The following is a 22922-nucleotide window of genomic DNA, read 5'->3' as shown; positions in this document are numbered from 1 at the left end:
GAAGATAACCCATATCCTGCTATATCCACGCGAGTAACAAACATCATCAAACATTCGATTTTTTATTTTTGAAGTTTGATCAATAGATGGCGGCCAGAGCAGATTCTTTTGTTTTAATACTCGAATTTTTTTTCCAATACACAAAACGTTTTATAATTCATTAAAATTTGGAAAATATGAGAAAAAACAAATTTTTTTAAATAAATCATTTTGGACTTGTTATTGTTGAAATAAAGTAAATAATCATTTATTATTCAATATTTATTATATATTTATATATATAAAATCGATCAATCAAGAGAAGGAAAGAAAGAAAAAAAATGGTTCTTATAATAAGAAAATTATAAATTTTGTCTGTATGAAAGCATGTGTGTGTGTGTGGGTGTATGGTCATTGTAAAATTATATAATTTTAATTTGAAAAAAAAGAAAGAAAATTGTGATAATAATGTAAAGAAGGCAATAAAAAGAATTTAAGCATATCATGAAACATCGAATGAGAAAAAATTCCAAAACTATTTGTTAACAAATCATCGATTTCGTATATATACATTCAAATAAATTTTCAATTTTCAATAGAGAAAGTTTTGAGATTTTTGTTTTGTTTTCCATCAAAAAGAAGACGAAGAAGAAGAAGAAGAATTTCAGGAAGGAAAAAATAAAAATAGAATGATAATATGCTTTGATTGAAATGAAAATTAATTATTTTGTAAATCGATCCAAAAAATATGAAAAAAATGGAGAAAATGATGTAGAAAATATATATATTTATAACGAAAAGAAAATGTTTGTTGCTGTTGTAAATGTTATTTCGATTTTACAATTTAAATTATTATTATTTTTTTTTTTTTTTGCTAATTAATGTCGTTGTTGATGTTTTTGCTGCTTTTCACAAATAATATTTAGGTAAATATAGTGTCGGTGAATTTTAACCACGATCGATCAACGGTTTTGGCAGTTATTAGAGGATTTTTTGTTTTTTGCTTCTTTAAAAAAATCATGATATCAATTTGTAATTGTAAAATATAATGATAATGAGAAATTGTAATCAAATAAATGTGTAAATTATTATTATTTTTTTAAAAAAACCTGTACAAACATTGTGAATGATTAAATGAAATATTTATAAATGTATAAAGGCTATATAATCAAAAAAAAAAAAAAAAAAATGATGAATATTTAAATTTGCTGATAATTAATTAATTGATTGACGATGGTGAAAGTAACAAATATAAATCTGCCGTTTTTTTTACTTACAAATAATCTTTTTTTTCGATGTAATTTGTGTGTGTGTGTGTGTGGGTATACAACAACAACACTAACAACAACAACAAAATTGACAAAATCAACAACAAGAATTTGTAAGTGAAAAAAAAACATCAAATTTGTACCATGATTCTGGGGTTGTTTTATATAGATTTTTGTAACAGTTTTTTTACATTATTTATCGTTCGTTATAACCAATCGGATTAGGTGTGTGTCTGTTTGTATTGATTAAAATAAATTGAAAGGAAACGGAAATAAAACAACAACAACAGAAAAAACTTAATAAAATTGAAATAAAACGAACGTTAGAATGTGTTGAAGAAAAATGAATGTTTGTTATTGTGTGTGTTTGTGTGAATTATATATCAAGGAAAAGATAGATACATAAAAAGATTCTCCAAATTTTTCAATTAAAAATTATCATTTTTCATAGAGTTTTGCGGAAAGATTTCCAGGATTTATTCAAAAAAAAGACTAGCACAAATGTCAAATGTGTGTGTGTGTGTTATCATTGAGTTTAAAGTTTCTCGTATAGATTAAAGTGGTTGTGGAAAACAGAAATAATGAGAAAAAAAACAAATTAGGTTTTCATTGCAGAAAAGCTAAAGGGCAGTTTTATGTTAGCACGATTGGTGAGAGAAAAAAATGATGATTTCCGGTGGTTTTTCTGTCTCGTTTCCAGTGTAGATCAGATTTTAGTTGTTTGTGTGGTGGATGTAATTTTTTTGTAATTCGATAATATACGAGAAAGAAGAGGCAAAAGAACTTATCAGGTAAAGTATGAATATTATATACAGATAATCACGTTTAAGGATTGGGATTTTGTTGATTTGATGAAAAATAAAAATATGGGGAAAGCATATATGGAAATTGTTTGTCTCAGAAAAATTCCACTTTGCTTTAGTGTTTTGTAGCTGCTCGTTTGTATTGTTATCATTTAATCAATTAATTTATCGCAATTATTTTCATGAGATTTGTTGTTTTCAATTGGAACCAACACCTGATCCCGATGCAAGAATAGGTGTAGGTGTTGTTGTTGGTGGTGGTTGCGTGGATGGAGTTATCGTTGTACCATTTGTTAACGATGATGATGATGATGATGTTGTTGTTGAAGTATTATTATTATTTGATTGATTCGATGTAGATGAAGATGTTGGTGGTGAAAATCGATTCATAGAATTATTATTAGTTATAATTTGTGATCTATGATTTAATGATGAATGATGATGATGAGCATCATAATGTTGTTGTTGTTGTCGCATAGCAATATATGGAATATTATGATTATGGTGATGATTATTATTATTATGATGATTATGATGATGATGGCCATTTATCATTGAATTATTATTCTGATTATTCATAGTTCCAGTTGTTGTTGTTGTCGATGAATTATTATTATTTAAATTATTATTATTATTGTTACTACTGCAATTCATAAGGAACGGTACATAAAACATTTTCGATTGTAATAGTAGATTTGCAGCCGAACTAACTTGTGCCAATAGATTCAATAAAGAATTCATTCGTGCCAATACATGACCTGCATTTGGTCCTAATGCACTGGTTAGATTATGTGTCTGTGCTGCTGAATTTAATGATGATATAAATGCAGCTGATGAACCATTTCCATTACCATTTCCACCAACATTACCACCACCAGCCATGCCATTTAATGCTAATTGTGCAACTGTTGAACATTGCCCAGAACCAAGTGGTGGTTTTTTATGTATCAAATGTGAAACCAATGCTTTAAGATAACGATCACGTATCTTTAATACAGAATTTGGATCAGCAATATCTGGCTGTTGTTGTTGATTATCACTTCGAGATCCAGAATTATTAATATTTTCATTATTATTATTAGCAACAATACTGGTCATTGCAATAACTTTTAATGCAACAAATTCATTCAATGTTAATCCTAATGATTTGAATGCAAATCGTACGGCACATAATTCGGATACTAAACCGCCGGCTTCCATTTCTAATTGTGCACATGATATAATAGTACCGGATGATGTTGCATTTAATCGTGATAGATTACCAGCTAAATTTGTCATACATTGTCGTATTTCCATATCCAATGATTCAATACATGTTGTATTACTATTTATAGCTGAAAATGCACATGTTGATAGGACTAGTAATTCATGCCATTTATGTGTCAATAGCTAATGAAAACAAACAAACAAACAGACAAAATTTTAATTAGAAATTAAATTTAAATTATTTAATCATTTATTTGATGTAAAACAATAGGAAAATTAGGTTTTAAAACAAAAGAAAAGAATCTCGGCAACACACTTGAAATAAAAAAGCCGATACACATCATTCATCAGATGCATCACATGATTTAGATATAGTAACCAAGAACCGGAAAAATATTTAAAATTTCTCTTTATTTTTATGACCTAGTTTCTAGAACCTAGACTAAAAAACAAACAATCTCACACCATAATGATTATTGACTTGTTCAATTTTGTTATTGCATGTTTATAAAAAAATTGAAATTTATAATCGATACTTGAATCTTACCAAAATAAACACTGATTAGATTTCATAATCAATATTGAAAAAAAAGCAGAAAAAAAATTGATCAGAATTTAGGCAGTGAAGCAAACTTTTTCCAAAATTCAATGGGTAAGGACAGTGAACAGTGAGATTAACCGGAAAATTTTTTTCAAAATAAGTTTCGAGAATATTCTTGAGAATATCATCATATAACCTGCATTCTTGTCAACAATTTCTTTTCTCGTTCAATATAACAATGATGACAACCAACCAAACAAGCAAAAATTTACACAAAAAAATGTTTATCCTTGAAGAATTCTATTATAAACACGCACATACACATCATCACACAAATGACGCCCGCGAATATCAATAAACACACACATACACGACAATATTCTAACGTACAATATATGAAAGTTTGACCTACAAACAGTATATTGATCCCATCATAATAATCATAATAATCTTTTACGACTTTGAGCAACCATCAACACCACCACCACCGACGATGATACCATCAACGAACTAATGATATACATGATGAATGTAACACAAATAATTTTGCCAAATTTTTTCCCCTCTATATTTCTTTATTATAATTGAAAATTAATCTAAAGTCAATGATAACGATAAAAAAAACTACAACTATTTTTTGAAGAAAAATACCAAAAGATGATCAATGCTGTTAGCATTAATATTCCTTTTTTACTTTTAAATGATGATAGATTTTTTTCGCTGATGAATAATGAAAATTGAATATGAATGAATGGAATGAAATGAAATGAAATGAAATGAAAAGGAAAGATTGTTTGAAAAAAGAAGGACCTTGCATTCGTTCATTCGCTTTTTTTTCGTTGTTGACAACCATGCAGCAGCAACAGCAATACCGCAATCATTATCATGCGTTTGTTTTGTTAATTTCTCGATCATCGATTCATATATTTCACCTTGTTCATGATAGTTTTATTTCTTGCAATTGTTTGTGTCTATTGTCGATATTAATATTATGCATAAACATATAGAGATTTTGATAAGTAAAAAGAAAAAGAGAGAAAAAAACGACTATTGCGATATCGAATTATGAATGAATTTGAATGCAACGAAAACAAAAAATACAAAATACGACCAAGGGCGTCAAGACAAACAACAGTATTTTTTTCAATCCGATCCAATCCATATATTGCTGTAACACCGATCACACTGAATGAAAAATATATTTTGACACAAGTTTTATGAAAATATTTTGGAATTTTCAATGACTACACACTACAACAATGGGAATTTTCTTTAAAAAAAAAGAAAAGAAAAGGAATAGCTGTCTGTTCACAGCAAAAGCAAGCAAGTATGAAAAAAAAGATGATGGTCCATGTGTAATGAATATAAAAAAAAGGAGAAAACTTTTAAAAGAAAATTTCGAAATCAACATCATTGTCTTTTTCGCTCTTTTTTTTTGAATACATTTTCCATAAAAAATCCACATTATTTTTGTTAGTCTTTCAAAAACAACAAGAAATTTCTTAAATCAAATTTTTGAAATCAAAAAAAAAGAAAACATTTTTTTCAAAAAGATAAAGAGGAAAAAAATGTTTACGCAAACGTCTGATAAAGTTGTTGAAACAATTTCTGCTAAAATTAAATAGAGAATTAAAAAGAGACAAAATAAAGAAAAAATCGTGAACTTGAGACTTGATTCATTAGATTTTATTTGTGTGTATCACATTTCTAAAGAAGAAATAAAATTTCGTAATTCTATGATCATCATCATATTATGTTCAATGAAATAGAATTAAAATTGACAGGTAATGACAGAGAAATAAGAAAACAAATTTGTATTCAATCTTTCTAAATAATAATCTTTCGATTCTTCAATGATGACAATCCTTCATCATCTGAATTCATATGATGAAATAATGCTAAGGAAATAGAAAAAAAAATTTCAATTCTAAAATCATTGTAAAATAAACAGAATCTAGAATATCAGTTTCACATAAACATTCTTTTTTATTTAAATTTCAATTGTTTTTCACAACATTCTTCATTAATTTTATCATAAATACTTTTTCTATATCTCTATATATAGATACATCATATAAACTATATATTTTCTAACTGTAAAAAATTATTCATTAAATAAATTTTATATTCGAAACGCAAAAAAAAATCCAACTAATACTAGCGTACTCTTATTGCTAATTTAACAAACGTACAAAACGAAACGAAATGAAACGAAAAGGAAGCTCAAGGATCTTTTCAATGCTATAAGTAGTTATTATTGCTATACACTCTCACCATCAAACCATACAAACATTATGAAGCAAACATACAGAGTTCATCAAACTCAACAACAACAACGATGATTTGATATGACGAAAACAACATATACACAATGTGTGTGTTGTACAAATCTGTTGACCTAGATTCAGAAATAGTAAAGAAAAAAAAACATTGCATATACATTTTTGTATGATAAAATGGATGGATGGATGGATAAAATGATCATGATGACGTTGAATGTAAATAAAAAGCATACACATACAGTTAACAATAATAAAATGGATAGTTTTTGAAGCGCGCATTACTATATTGGCGTCTTGTCCTAGGCCGAATAAATACAAAAGAAAAGAATTTCAAGCAATTATATATGAATCTACGGTGAATCTATTCCTGGATCATTTCTGAAAATCAAATTCTCTTTACTACTTTAGAATCTATCAAGGACACACACACGCACAACTATACACAGTATGATTAATGAAAAAATAGGAAATATAATCGAAACAGGAAGAATCGAATGATAAAAGATTCTTTGGTTTTTGTATGTATTTTTTCTTCTGTTTATCCTGTTAATATGATTGACTGAAAACACTTACCTGTGTATGTGTATGAACGGGTAATTGTTCATAGAATGGTAAACGTTTGGTCCATTGTACTAATCGATATACGATTGAATCACCGATTGAACATCTAAATTAAGGAGAAAAAAACAAAAGATGGTTAGAAATTTTGTAAAAGTTTTTACTATATAACACTTTCAGATTTTGAAACAAAAAACAAAACAAAATCCGACGGAAAAAAAAGAAACATTGAAGCTAAACAGAGAATCATAAAGAAAGGCATTTGGGTGCCATTGGAAACGGGGAAAAAACGAACCGGCATTAAATGATAATAATGATCATCATCATCATTGCCGTCGCCGCCAAAGTTCAATGTCTCCTTGTTCTCATTTTTTCTTTTCGGTGTTTATTGTTCGCCCAATACCATGTTTATTCAGGCATTTAATATATTAATAATAATAATAACGATTCTGAACAACCAGAAATACACTACTGTTATATAGCATAAAATGATGATAAAAAGTAGTGGTTATTAAAGTGCATGATGATAACACACAAAAAAAAAGATTAGATCCAAAGAAATCAAATCAAAAAGGAAGAAAAAAAAATTACAATAAAATAAGCGCCAGCGCATTCTAGGAAGAGATTCTTGTTGAAGAAAAATATTAACAGAATCTAACACAAATAGAATATTCATATTTAGATACAGTGAGAATTTTGGATTATATCCAAAAGGAAGAATCCAGAAATTTTTTAAAAATTGAAATTGAAATATCGAATATATTGATCATTAACATTGAAAATTTTCAATTTCATCCACAAAGAAAATTATCAGTAATTGGATGCGGAATTTCCGGGTTCAATTTGTTCATCATCATTATCACTGTCATTATTAATTAATAATTGTGCTTATCATGACTATCATTGCTACCAGAAAAAAAATTTCTGCCAAATGTGATGATAATCAATCAATCAATGTCGAATTGAATACAGCGTAGGGTTTTCATATACACAAATACGGCAACATTAACATTGTTTTTCCTTAGTTATATCAAACAAATAAAAATAACAATATTTTGGCTTTTTTAAAATCTTAATATCATCATTAGATTAGATGATTTGTTAAATTTTTGTGGATGGAGAGGAAAGAAACAAAAAAAAGTCTCATTAGAAAAAATGACAATCACAGATCGACAAATGATGATGATGATGAAGGCAATAATTAATTGTCCATGTGCTATTTAAAGAACATCGAACCCAAAAAAATATGACAAAATCAACAATAACAGCAACAGGTATATTTTTCTAAAGAAAAACAAAGAAACCAGAAAAAACAAAAAGATTGCAACAAAAAAAAAAAGAAAAAGAAAAAATTCTTTAAATTTCAAAATTTTTCAACCTTCTTTTTTCTGGGTTTCGATTTTTGATTTTCTTAAAGATAATACAAAAATAAAACACCTTTGATCTTGTTATTAGGGTCACGAATGAGTGAAATAGAATTACACCACCATCAACACACATTGTTCTTTTTTTCATTTTCGATTATTTGATTTGACCGAAATAGAAGAAAAGACTTATTACACAATTGATCTTCATCATCAACAATGGCGAAAAATATGTTTAAAAATAGAATTTTTGGTTGTCCCCTCAAGATAGAAACAAAACAACCAACCCAGAAAGTAAGAGAGAAATCATTCTAGTTTTTTTTTGTTGATGTCATTCTCTGTTATTATGATGGCGCCCAACAAACCAGAAAGATGTTTTTCTTTTCTAAATTTTCTAATCACCTTGTAATCAAATCAGGTGATTTTTTGTTGAAAGACAAAAAAAGATAAAGAAGAATGATAAGTAGTAGTTTTTCAAAAATTTTCTCATCACTCTGTAAAAAACAGGTTGAAAACAAGTTTTTTTCCTCTTGTTCGTTTGAAATGTGAATATCAGGTTGAATTTTCACCAGGTTAGTCTTTAGGTTACTAGACTAAATTGTGTGAGTATGTTATTTTGATGAACCTTTTTCTCTTTTGGTTTTTCTAATAACATTTAAGAAAAAATAGGCCTTACATAGTGAGAGAGAGAGAGAGATTGATTGTCCACATCAACAACATCATCATTATTATCATGAACATAGCTCACTGACCTACATACCTGTAAATAATAACAACTACTGACACGAAAAAAGTGACTAATGACCATCACCACACTTAGGTCTTTCACTATATAATGATAATGATGATGATGGCCAGTAAAAAAAGACCTTTAAATGATTGTTTAACACCAGAGAATATATTAATTCATGAATAAAAAGAGGATAGATTAAATTCATCATTGTCAACATCAAAAAGGAATCCTCAATCAATCAATTAATGTGATGAGTTGTTCACTCTTTTAATTTGTTACATTTTAGTATGACGATATCATTAACAATATTGTAAATGACCAGAAAAAATGAAATTTTTTTCTAACCAAAGACAAACTAAAACGAAAAGGTCAACGAACATTACAATTCGTGGAAAAATTATATCATCAAAGGTCAAAGGTTATGAACGTTGATGAAAAATATTCCAAAACTAAGAACTAAGGTCATGGCCTTGTTGTTTTTTTTTACTAATCCGAATCCATTTTTGGTTTTTTTTACCCGGTACCAGTCAGTGTAAAGTCATTCTATTTTTCTATATAGATTTTTATAATTTCTAAAGGTCAATGAGCGAATCATTTGTTTAATTCATTCATTCAATCGAATCAACAAACGATTCTTTTTAAAGCAACAATATAATAAAAAAGCGAAATATTCCGAAAACATCAATTGCTCCCTCTTTCCAAAAATGGAATTCTTATGGAAATTTTTTTCAAAAAAAAACGTTATAGAAAAAAATTTGAATAAGGAAGTGACATTCAATATAAATCATTCAATCAACATCATCATGACGATGATGATGGCAAACATTATGAAATAACCAGAAAAAAAATTAAATTGGTTGATACAATGTATCAAAAAAAAATCTCGACCATAATGATTATTAGAAAAATAGAATGCAACATTGAATCAAAGTAGTAGCAATACTTGAATTCAAAAAATAAATGGGCGTCATGTACAATTCTTACGCCTATAAATATATCATCCTACCACTACTGCCACTACCAAATGATGTTGCTATAAATATAAATTTGTAATCAATTGCAAATTGGGTATTTTATTTTGGATTTTAGATATCTATATATACGGATATGGATAATATGATGATGATGGCGTTTCAAGTCAAGTAGTGTGAGAAGGAGTCATGACGACAAGTATACCACAATGTCCAAAACAACGGCGACAACATTGCATAGAGATTATATAGTAAAAACCTAGACGATAGAAAACAAATAGCATAGTCTTTTCAAATTACATTGTTTTCTTTCCTAGCTTCCCCATAAAAAAAAATATGATCACAAACATTTTATTTAGAGGGTAATGTTCCCTAACTGAAAGGCAAAGTTGAATTGCCTTTTTTCATAATTGATTCGTTTATATATGTTTTGGTTTGATAGTGATGATGATGATGATGATGATGATGACCATATTTGTTATTATCAGTTCAAAGACATTTCAATGAGAAAAAGAGATTTTCATTTCTATATTTTCTTATGAATCAGAATATGAATCGAACAAACAAAAGGGCAATGATCATCATCATCATCATTTTATGATAAATGTAAAATCATTGAATTGATTGAATGAATTTTTGGAAAATCATTATTCAAGAATCCAAATCAATAAAGGATTTCTTTATGAATTACATTATTTATAGTTGATTTTCAATAGAAAAAAGGTCATTAGCCTTGATTCTTTTTATTCCAATTAGAAATAACTTGTGTGTTTGTGTAATATGGATGACATTACTTGATATGAAAACGATATAGTCATGACATAAAACCTACCAATTGAACGATGAACTCTCTTTCTATTTCGAAACAAGGGCTAAGGTCATGTCAAGGATAGACCACTTATAAATTATATATCAACACACACTTATAAAAATTTAACAATATGTAAACAAAACAGAACATCAATTATTATGATGAAATTCGTCGATGTCAATAAAGATCATCATAATTTTTCTTTAATATGAAAAATCATAACATTAGGAAGGAATTTGATTTGATTTGATTTGATTTCAACTTATGAGTACCACTACCACTACTACAGCAAAGGTTAATGTCATTATCGTGAGCGTACTTTAACCTCGAAAAGAATATCATCATATAAGATTGAAAATAATAAAAATAAGCTAAGCACAATTATTGGATTCTATAAAGTTTTGAACATTGGAAAAGGATTAGAAAACAATGTTACTTACAATCGATCACTTAATTCATTGCTATTCGACGCTGTCGATGTTTCCGTTAATTCCAATGCGGATAAAGATCTAAACAATTTAATCAATCAAATAAAATCAAGTTAAATCATTAAAATTGATTATTATTTCTTACCCGAATTCGGCAAAATCATCACAATCAATCAAAGCGGATAAATATTGATCACTTTCATCACGTGACATTAAACATTCACCATTATTACCATCATTGGCTGAAGATGCATTAGCTAATATTAGATGCATTTGTCGTGCAATCGATGTTAAAACTTGATTACCACCATTATTTAGGAATCCGTTTACGATCAACACAGGAAATATACTGGCTGCAGCTGCAGCAGCCGCAGCTTGTGCTAGATGTGAATGATTGGTTGATGATGAATTATTATTGTTGTTATTGATTAAATTAAATGCTGAATTCGATCCGATGGTCGATGATGTTGTTGTCGTCGTTGTGGATGATGATGATGTTGATGATGATCCATTAAGATGACGATAAAGAGACACATCACTATTACTATTTTTACCATTTACATATGATAATGATGTTGTTGATGATGATGTAGTTGCTGTCGTTGGCGATGTCGAATGTTGATGATTATGAAGACGATGTGGCATTGTTAAAACAGTTTTCAATATACCAGATGGTGGTGGTGATGATGATGATGATGATGAATTTGTTGTACCATTTAATCGAGGAATTGGAGTTAAACCCCCACTATTATGATTATGATTATGATGACCATTCATCAAGGAACTTTGATGATGATGTTGAGGTTGATGATGATTAATATGGCTACCATGATGTCCATTTAATGTTGCAAACGGATTTGTATGATTGGCAGTGTGATTATTGGATATTAATGGTGAACCATTTCCATTCATCATCATATTGATTGGCGGTGTTGTGGGCGTTATGGTCGTTGTTGTACCATTTGCTGAGACCATCATTGGACTATTTGGCTGTGATGATGATATGGCTAATGATGTGGCAGTATTTGTTCCGACCGGTGACGAACTAGACGAATTATTTGAACCCGGTTTCTTATGTTTTCGATATTTAACTTTGTACAGATTATAAACGGCACCTGAATTACGACCACCAGGCATACGATCTTCTCGTACGGCAGCTAAAACCATACCTTGCCTCAGACATTTCTGAAATCGGCAATATTGACATCGATTACGTTGTTGTTTAGTAATTAAACATTGGCCATCGGCAACACAAGTATAAACTCGTTTATTTTGTACAGTACGTTTAAAGAATCCTTTACAACCTTCACAGGTAATGATTCCATAATGTAATCCGGTTGCTCGATCTTCACATATCATACAGATCATTTGTTGATTATCACCAGGTTGTGGTTGATTCTGTTGCTGTTGAGCAGCTGCAGCAGCTGCAGCAACTGGATCTAATCGTAATTGTTGCTGTTGTTGATAATGTGATAAAGGAAATCCATGATGTGGACCTAATTGTTGAGCTGCAGCAACAACGGCGGTGGCAGTAGTTGTCGTTGTAGTTGCCGAATTTGAACCGGAAAATGTTAACGATGATGATGTACCATTTGCCGCTGATGGTAATGATGCAGTACCAGGGATGGTTGCCGCCGCTGATTTTTGTGATTCTTGTTGTTGTTGTTGTTGAGCAGCGGCAGCTTGTGCAGCAATTGCGGCAGCTGCTGCTGCTGCCGCTGCAGACATTCCACCATTTAACAAAGCTGATGATAATATCAAAGAACCAATCGATGCCGTACTAACATTTGTATTATTGTTATTATTATTATTTCCAGATTTTGAAATCTGTGACGATTGACCACCGACCATCATCATTGAAGAATTTGAAGATTTGACTATGGACGACGATGATGCTGAAGTGGACAGCGACGATGTTGATGAGGATTGTGGTGGTGATGATCCACTCGATAATGAACAAGCCGATGGCGATGATTCGCCTATACAAACGGCTGCCAAACCACCATTAATACCTAATGATTCTAGGCTACCGCTTCCATTACCAGATGATGGTGACGATGCGGATGATGACGAAGTTGAATGTGACTGATGTTCCATTGGTGATGCTGCCCCACCCACATTTGATGGCGGTGAAGAAGCTGATGATGAGGATGATGAACTAATAAAACCATTCAACGTATGATGTAATAAAGAACCATGTGTGTGGCCAATATTCGATGATGTTGATGTTGTCGTTGTCGTATTAGAATCATTTGCTACAGTGGTTGCAACCATTAATAATGGTCGATTAATTGTTGTTGTCGTTGTAGCAGTTGTTGTCATGTTTGGCGTCACCGATGAAGTCGTTGATTGTGGTAAAGATCTTGGTTTGGATAAATCTAAACATTGTTCATGTTCACTACCATTACCAGATGATGACGAAGACGATGATGATGATGATGATGATAACGACGATGATGTTGATCCAGATGACAATGAACCGGTCGCTGAATCAATTGAATCACTTGATTTTGTTGTGACAGTTGCTTTATTCATCAATGATGATAGCATCGCCGTTGAATGATGATCACATTGTATAATTGATGTTGTCGATAATTGTGGTGGTGATGATGATGGTGAATGATTATGATGACGATCAACTATTATTAATGGATCATCATCGGCTAAAGACCCTGATGATAATGGTGATGATGATGAATTATTGGTCATCGAGGATGAAGAAGGTGGTGGTGGTGAAGAGGCAGACGATAATGTCGATGATTCTATTGATTCCGGATTTTCAGTTAATGATAACATTTTTGTCGTCGTTGAAGTCATCATTGTTGTTCCATTTATTGTACCATTCATTGTGACTGTTGTTGTTGCGGTGGTCATTGTTGTGGTTATCGATGATGATGTAGTTGTCGCCGCCGTTGTTGTTTTTATCGAATCGACAATTTTATTTTCAACAGTATCATCAACTAAATCATTGTTGTTGTTCACTGTTGTTGTTGTCGCCATCGACGTCTGATCATCGGATGAAATAGATTTCATTTGATCACCGGAAGTTAATGTAGCTGCAGCAGCGGCAGCTGCGGCTGCAGCTGCTGCCGCAGCCTTTAATTCTTCTTCGACTTTTCGTCGTTTCAATTTATATGAATGAAATAACGACATTATTGTAGTTGATTTGGAGTTATTTTTTCCTCTTGGAAAACAATGAACAATTTTTCACAGCGAAATCAACAAAATATTATCTCAGAATATAGAATCAGAATATTTGTTCAAAGTTCAGTTATGATTGCCTTTTTCAATATGAAACATTTTTTAATTTGAATAAATAAAATGGACAACACACACGATGACACAATATATATTCATATTGTGTCATGGTAACATTGACCAGCACACACAAACACAACCGATTCAAGAAGAAGAATTGGTAAAAAAAATAGGATGATGAAATTTTCCAATTCACCAAGTATAAGGTCACCGAACTTGCGCACTTTGTTTTTCTTTTGTCAATCGATAGTTTTTCATTCATTCATGGTTTTTTTGATGAAATAAAATTGAACAAAAAACATTATTGGTTGGATATGAATTAATTCCAAATTTTTGTAAAATTGAATTTTTTTAAATCACATTCATGTTTCATTGATTTGATGCTGATTGGCTGATGATTTTTTTCAAAACCAAAACTTCTGATATTGAATTGTATAGTAACTTTGTTTGAAAAATAAAGATAAATAGATGAAAATTGTGGTCAAAATTCAATCATTATTTCAATCATATTTGATAAGAAAATCAATTCAATACTTTAAGGTGAAAAAAATATTCCAAATTCATGATGATTATACACTGGTATCACAAACACACACACACATTGTATGTTTAATATGATGATCATAACGACTACACGATATATCGACGACGATAGTAAATGATGATGGTAGTGTTGACTGTCGAACAGCCGAAATATGAATGCCGTAGTGTTTTTGAAATGGTGGTGGTGAATGCTCGATGAATGGATGAAATGAATGAACCAAAAAAAAACCGAATAGAACCAAACTAAAAACACATACACCGAACAACCAACCAACCAACCAGCCAGCCAAACAACAACAACAACAACCAACAAAAAAACGACTATATCACATCATGTGTAGTAGGCGATATATATTTATTATCGTCCCAGAAAAAACTAATAATAAAAAAAGGAACGACCACATCTCTCTGGTTGCATATTAAGATATATAGATGATTATGGTAGCTGCTGTTGTTGTTGCTGTTCTTCTCTTTGCAAATTTTATTACATGAAGTGTGTATGTATATAGTCCGCAATCTTCAGATGAGATATGGGCAAAAAAAACTTTAAAGACCCTGAATAAAGAGACGATACATATCAGTGAAGAAACCAGAGAAAAACGGTACTATTTTTCAAGAATGGTAGAAGCATTAACCAGTATGTTGATGAAAATATCTTGGAGCGCGGTAATTTTTTTTTTTTTTTTGAAAGAAAAAGAAAAAACCGAATTTCTACCACCGCCAACTACACAATACTAAATGATGATGATGATGAACACAACGGGTCAGGTAGATAATAATATTTCTTATTCGGCAAGATAGAGATTAAGAGAAAAGTTCAAAATGCTTTTATTTTTTTTATTGTCGGCTAAAGGTTGATTATTTAAAGGTTTAGAATTTGTAGAGATAGAAAGAGAAAAAAAATGAGATGATATAGAGATCCATAAAGATTATACACGTTTTTCGTATTGGAGAAAAATGAAAATTAACAGCGGAGAATTACGGTACATTTTTGTTTTCATTGATGATGATGATTATGTTTTGATTAGATTAATAACATTTTTGTCGATTGATTGATATTGAAGGATGTGTGATCAATTCAAAAACATTCGACCGCATCACTAATCATCATTAATCCGAAAATAATAATAATAAGTAGCAAGTAGCTGTGCAAGAGCAACAAGCAAGATAGGAATGGAAAATAAGAAAAATATTTCATTTCTGGATTTGTTTTTTTTTCTTTTAATAATTTTGATAGCAAAAAAGAAATAAAATAGCAAAGGGGAAAAAATAGTTTGCAATCATCAAATCGAATCAAAGAGAAAAAGATCGATGTTTTTTTGAATCATGAAGAAAAGAGAAAAGAGATTTTTTTTGCTGTTGTGTTGATGGTGGTTGTGGCCGATATATGATAGTAGCATATGATTTATAATATGATATGATGTAAAAAAAATTATCCCACTACCACAACATTGGTCTATTAGGTTGTTGTTTTTTCTGGAACATTTTTTCTCCCCTCTATTCTCTTTACTTTAAATGATATTACTACATCAAATGATACTGTTGTTGATGGTAGTATGGTGGCATTGTATGAGAGTCAAGTGCATGCAATTAACGACGGCAACGAACAAGTGTTGTTGCCATAACTTTAACGAATTGAAAATTAATGGTAAAAAAGAAATGATCAACCAAGATGCAACCGAAAATAAACCGATGATGATGATCACAAGCAATGGTAGCAGCCGCAGCGGCATCAACGAAGCTGCAACTATTGTGAAGGTCAACGGCCAATGAGTTCAACGAACGCCATTGCAACATCGATCGCGTATACACAGGCACACACACACTTGGACTTGCAATATCAATCCGAAATGATCCACCATCATCAACTACTACTTCCATTATCTTACAAGGACGCACACACGACACCGATATATTGCAATTTTTCTTCTTTTTTTTTCTGTTAAACACTTGAACAATTCAATATAGAATCTTTATAAAAACTTTGATTCTATCGATTATTATCATTATCAGAGATTCTATTTCGGCAAACATTTTTCCGGATTCTGTCTGTTTTATATATATGAATGATAGTGAGGCGGTGATTTTTTTAAAAATCGGGAATCCGAGTTTACGTCAATACCAAAAATGAATCGAAAAAAAATTGGGTCATATTGACCTGGAACTACGACGAAGATGAATTTTTTTTTGGTGCTTTTTCACTTGCCTTTCTATTCCTCATCCAAATGAAATGGAATTTTTCGTATTCAGAAATAAAAAAGATTTTCGCCATTAGGGAAAAATTCAATGAATGAACGTAGAAAAACGAACAAAAAAAAACAGTAAGATGAGAAAAGCACAGAGAAAAGGAGAGATTACTTCAAGAAAAAAATCGAGTAAAGAGAAACGAAAGAGATGAAGAGAATTTTTTTGAAAAAGAAAATTTATAAATATAAATAATAAAATGTAGGGCAAAGTATTTTTTTTTACTTCGATGTGATTTTGTTATTTTTAGGTATCATTATCATCATTAGTCTCGAGAAAAGCCAAAAATGATGATGATGGTGGTGATTATCAACAACACCGATAATAATCATCATATAATCAATATTTATTTGCAGAAAAAAATTGAATATTTTTCAAGCATTATTTTTCTCTATCTCTGTTCATCATACAAAAATCCAATGTATCTCTACGATTATTTTGGATTCCAGAATAGAATTTCAGAATTTAATCCAAATTGATATTTAGAAAAAAAACAATGTAAATTTTTTCCGAAAGAATAAAAAATGTTACATGATAAACGATGATTGCCTTTCAATGTATATTACTAATCATTCATTCATTTCATATACAAACACAGCCCGAAAAAAATTTAGTAAATGCATATGATAACGCTAGTGACCTAGTTCGAGGTCATGTAACTTCATCATCATCATCATCATCTTGTTCTTCATACACCATTCATCCATCCATCCATATATATTTATATATCGTTGTCGAATCATAATAATTATTTTTTCGGTAAAAAAAATAGAAATAAAAAGAGAATGTGAAATTTTTATGTCGAAGAAGAGAAATGAAATGAAATGAAAAGAAACTTTTGAAGAAAATAAAAATAAATTTTATAAAGATTTTAAATCAAGAAAAGCTAAGAAAGTAGTGGAAATTTCGAATCAAAAAAAAAGAGAACGTTGAGCTTTGAAATTTTGCCTTCGTTTCGTTCTTGGCCGTGTGTGTGGTGTGGTGTCAACGATAATGATGTTGATGATGATTATGACGGGCGAACCATTTCTATTTGGTTTCACCGTTATCTTTATCACTAACAAAATTTATAAATATTTTTTTTCGATTTCTATATATGGATCACGAGAATAGGTAACCAATTATTGATGATATTTGATGATGATTATAGTTAAACAACAACCTAGACCATTGGCATCGATTTGGTCATAAATTTTCTTTCATTCATTCATTCATCAGTCAAATTGATTGAAATCATTTGGGGTTTTTAGAAGGATTGGCTTTGATCGTTTTTTTGGGATTGTTTTTCGTAATTTAATATAATTCAGTTTCATGATTTTTTTTCGAAAATTACAATAATGGTTTGTCGGTAATAGGTCGTCATAATTTAAGGGTTGCCATTTATTTGATTTAAAACAAAAGTCAAAGATAATCAAAATAGTCAAAATACTTTTTTTTTGAATGATGTTATTCATTTTATTAATAGACCTTAAATTTTCAAAAGTCAAAAGGTTAGAAGAAAAATGTAAAGTAAATTTAACTGTGGTTATCTATCGAAAGCATTCTATTTATGGATATCTCTCTTGCAATTTCAGTAATTTTTTGTTCTGAAATTGTATTTGAATCAAACAATTTGGTCTAAAAGATGATGATGATAATGATGATAAATAAACTAAAGTTGATGAATCTTTGATGATATTTCAATTGTTTAACCAGAAAAAATACAATATCCGTTATAACCGTTATTCTCTTATTTTTCTTTTTTTACATACAATCATCATCATTATTGGCGAAAACCTGAATGAATAAATGAACAATATTCGAGAGGCTAAAAATATAAAATTTCTATTTCGACAATCCCAACAAAAAAAATGGCTCACACAAAACAATCTGAATCGATAGTGATCATGTCTTGTCAATGTTTAGATTCAACGAAAAAAGAAAAGAAAAATCATCATAAGATTCGTGACCGATATTATCATTCGTTGTTATTCGGGGTAAACGAATAAAGCCAGAAAAAAATAACAAGACAAAGCGAATGGAAAATGAAATTTCTTCTTTTTCTCTATTTTCCATTATCATCATCGACAACAAAGAGAGTGGCATCGATAGACATAAAATGGTGTCAAGTGCCCCCCTCCCAAAAAAAAATTGATGATAATATGATGATGATCATCATCACAGACCAATTGTTGATATGCCATGTTAAAGAAATGATAAAGATTATTGGCCACCATCAACAAAAAAAACAACTTTATCAAGTACCGGTTTTTGAAAATTTACCCGAATTTTATTTATCTTGAAAATACACAATTCATCATCGGGCGTCTCGAAGATAATTCCAAAAAAATCAAGAAAATGAAAAGATTTTTGGTTGAGTGTTTGTAACAAAACAAAAATTCACTGTGTGACCGATAATGAATGTAAAAGAAATTTTTGAAAAACTTAATGATTGTGAAACGATCAAACAAATGAAAAAAATTAAAATGTTTAAAAATATAATGTGAATGACCTTTTTTTTACCGAAAAAAAAACATTCACACCGGGTATTCCTTTGGATAATTAGAAAATCTTTTGAACTTGTTTTTGGTAGTTTGAGAAAAACAGAAAAAAACGGGATTCAAAGTATTTTTAAAACATCAAGATATATTAGTTGTAGTACCTTTCGCTTTCGTGACATAGTCATCGTTTTTCATCACCCATAACCATTATCATCATCATTATTTATTAAAGTTAATTCCATTTCATTCAAGAAAGGTGAATAAAAAATCAACAAGAAAAAGAGAAAAATTTGGGCAAAGATTGTTCAATAAATAAGTTTAAGTTTGGTTGATTAATTGCCAATAATGTTTGGATCATCATTATCAATGAAATGAAACAATCATGGATTATCAAAGACGACGGCCATTTTCTGTTTTATACCATACTGCTTAAGTTTTTTTTTATAAAAAAAATCAGAGTTTGAATTTATTTATTTTCGACTTCTGAACCGGTTATGAATTGAATCAAAATATACGGGTGTCAATGATTTCAAAATACAAATATAAGTGTGTGACACATCGAATATAAATAAAGAAAAAAAAGATTGATGATGATGCGAAACAAATATTCGGGAAAAAAAGAGAAAGTTAGTGACTTTCCGGATTTTTTTTTTTTTAAATTTGGGAATTTTTTTTTGGTTTTGAACAATGAAAGTGAATTACACCGGAGTACAAACTAAATTGAAATCATTTTTATTCAAAATTTTTCGAAAATAGTTTCCATTCTCATATCATTATCATTGAAAAAGGTTTTGATTTATGAACATTAATTACGATATTTAACTAATAAGTACACTGTCAATGTAGGTAAAAACTTAATTCTATCCTGGATTTTGAAAGAATTCAAAAATATAAAATTTCTTTTCAATATCTTAGAATATATCATTATTGGATTTCAAAACCAAAATTTAATCAATCAATCAATCAACCATTCATCCATCCGCCACAAAAACGCAAATATTAACAACAACAACAACAAATGATGATGATGAGGATGGAGAAATATCCCTTCCTCCTTCAATCCGTTCATTCACATTTGGCCTCATTTTCATGGCTCCACAAACAACAACAACAACAACGACAACGAAAAAAAATTGTACAGTTAGCTAGCGTGCGTGTCTCTATTTGTATTTGCAACGAAGTTACAAGGCTTTCATTTTATTTCTATCGTTGACGACGACGGCAATATATATGATGTTGATGATGATAATGGTTTGATGCATTTGCGCGGGGTAATGTTAATGGTAAACAGATATATAATAGTGGGCTATCTATATAAAGTTTTTTATCCAACCATTTTATAATATTGTCGGTTGGTGGTTTCATACAAAATTCTTGGATTTTTAAGCTAATCTACTGTTGCTAAAATAGACCAATTTATCTAAAATTGTTGTCAAATGAAAATGAAAATTTAAATTTAAAAAATAAGCAACATTCAATTGTTGCTTTCAGTTATATTTGATTGAACTTGAAATTTTTATTTCAATTTTTTTGAAAAAAAAATTATAATGGGAGGTGGTGGGAGGCACAATAATATCAACAACAGCAAAAAACACGTATAGAAGGTGGAACAAACACGTGTTGTGAAAGCCTATTTGATTATAATATTTTTTTTTACTTTTTTACACATAATAACGAAAATAATGTGAAAAAAAGGCAGAACAAGATGAAAAATTTCTCAACGTATTGCCATTTCACCATTGAAGAGGATTGCATGTTAATAAAACAATTTTATTTTCAATTTTTTTCATTGACAATGATCGACAAATGATGATTGTTCATTGATGATCTGCTAAAAAACAAAAAAGGAAGAAAAAAGATCAAAAATCAAGGAATTGGTGCTTGGGTTGTTTTAAAGAATTCATGAATTTATAAACTAATAAACTTAATTTATTAAATGTTTAAATTTTAAATATAGAAAAAATAAACCAAACATGTCATCATCATCATTGCATCGAGGTCATCGAGTTTTTTTTAGAAAAAAAAACAGACAAATGTTGCAATCAACCTAAGCAAAATAATGGCCATCAATCAATTGATTGTTATTGTTGTTGAAAAACATTCGATATTGTGACATGACATTCAATCAATTATTACGAAAAAAACTTGATCATCATCATCGATTTGTCAATGACAATCGATTTAATTGCGATCAGTTCATTAGAAATTTGAAAAAAAATTCTTTCTTCTGATTCATTGGAATTTATTTATATCCGTGTTTTTTCTGTTCAAGACTTGAATTAATGATAAAAGACAAAAACACATTGACAAGGGTTTATGGTCAAGGGAGTTTGTTGCTGTTTAATTTTTCTGTTGTTGTTGTTAATGAATCGAAAGAAAACATTGAAAGAATTGAAAGAAAAGTTTTTCATTGGAGCATCATCATCATCATTTGATTGATTGTTTGTTTGCAAAGCAAAAAAAACAAACTACAACTTCAATGACATTCAATCAATCAATCGAATAAGATTCATGAATCAATGGCAATCTCTATTCATTTATTTGATTAATTAATTAATTGATTTTTTTTCTCACTATTTAATTAATAATTAATCAAACGAAAATATATTTTTTTTTAAATTTTACAAAATTATTTTAAACAGTTATAAATGATTCAAGCAATTCATTTGTTTAATGACAAACAAACAAAAAAAAACAATGAATGAATGATGTGAATTTCCTTGAACTCTATCTTGGTAACTTTGAATTTATGCATTGATGATGATCAACGAAAAAAAATATTGTTTCAGTTTTTCTTTTCACTCATACACTACGTAGACATACGCACACAGGTAGTAACTTATTTTAATATTTACCTGACTTAGTATTCAACAAATTGTCCTTGCTGAAATTTTTTGTTTCAGTATTAAACATATTTCATATTCAATAATGATAGTGTGAATGAATTGGTTTATTGGAACAAAACGACAATAACAACGGTCAATCACTCAATTTGGAAAACCCTGACCAGAAAAATTTTTGTAGGAAAAAATTTTAAAAAAAGGGTGGTTGTACTCAATGTTTGTGAATGGAAAAATCCATTTAAAAAATCATATTTAATATAAAATGGATTTTGCCAAATCAAATCGATCATATTTTATTCAAAAAATATAATGGATAGGTTCAAGATCGTTCAAAGCTATTTGTTTTTTTCTCTCCCTCACTTTGTAATGATGTTTCAATGTTACTAAAATGTCGCAATGTCGCTTTGATTGTTGTTAATAAATTAACATTACATTGATGATGATGATGAGGATGGATGATTGTTGGTTGGATGAATGATCAAATCCCAAACAAACAAAATAAAAAATTCAAAATTCATATTGATGCAAACAACATATACAAAAAACATTCATTTTTTGTTGTTGTAATGACCTTGTCGGTCATTACATTCTCTATCTTTCACTGTCTATC

The 22922-nt window shown here is 29.6% G+C and overlaps 1 protein-coding gene across 1 annotated transcript; it reads right to left on the bottom strand.

Moving 5' to 3' along the window:
* Nucleotides 1-231: 231 nt before the first annotated feature.
* On the bottom strand, nucleotides 232-15404 carry Hr4 (nuclear hormone receptor 4). Its single transcript, XM_027348136.2, has 4 exons — nucleotides 11090-15404; nucleotides 10957-11025; nucleotides 6653-6746; nucleotides 232-3439 (listed from the first exon to the last, which is right to left on the bottom strand). The coding sequence occupies exons 1-4, from the start codon at nucleotides 14095-14097 to the stop codon at nucleotides 2249-2251; spliced, it is 4362 nt and encodes a 1453-aa protein (XP_027203937.1). The 5' UTR covers nucleotides 14098-15404; the 3' UTR covers nucleotides 232-2248.
* Between the last annotated feature and the right edge of the window lie 7518 nt (nucleotides 15405-22922).

The sequence above is a fragment of the Dermatophagoides pteronyssinus genome, unplaced genomic scaffold (genome assembly GCF_027571235.1).
Source record: "Dermatophagoides pteronyssinus isolate colony J.1.1.1.1 unplaced genomic scaffold, Derpt_VIB-CSIC_2022.12 sq0002, whole genome shotgun sequence".
Classification (NCBI taxonomy): domain Eukaryota; kingdom Metazoa; phylum Arthropoda; class Arachnida; order Sarcoptiformes; family Pyroglyphidae; genus Dermatophagoides; species Dermatophagoides pteronyssinus.
This window is presented reverse-complemented; position numbering and strand designations above follow the sequence as displayed.

What these genes read in the sequence shown, in the direction of transcription:
- Hr4 (XM_027348136.2), bottom strand. Translation starts at nt 14,097, where the DNA reads ATGTCGTTATTTCATTCATATAAATTGAAACGACGAAAAGTCGAAGAA. An exon ending in GATGATTTTGCCGAATTCGG is followed by an intron (nt 11,026 to 11,089) that starts GTAAGAAATAAT and finishes TAAATTGTTTAG; the next exon opens with ATCTTTATCCGCATTGGAAT. An exon ending in AATGAATTAAGTGATCGATT is followed by an intron (nt 6,747 to 10,956) that starts GTAAGTAACATT and finishes TCCTTAATTTAG; the next exon opens with ATGTTCAATCGGTGATTCAA.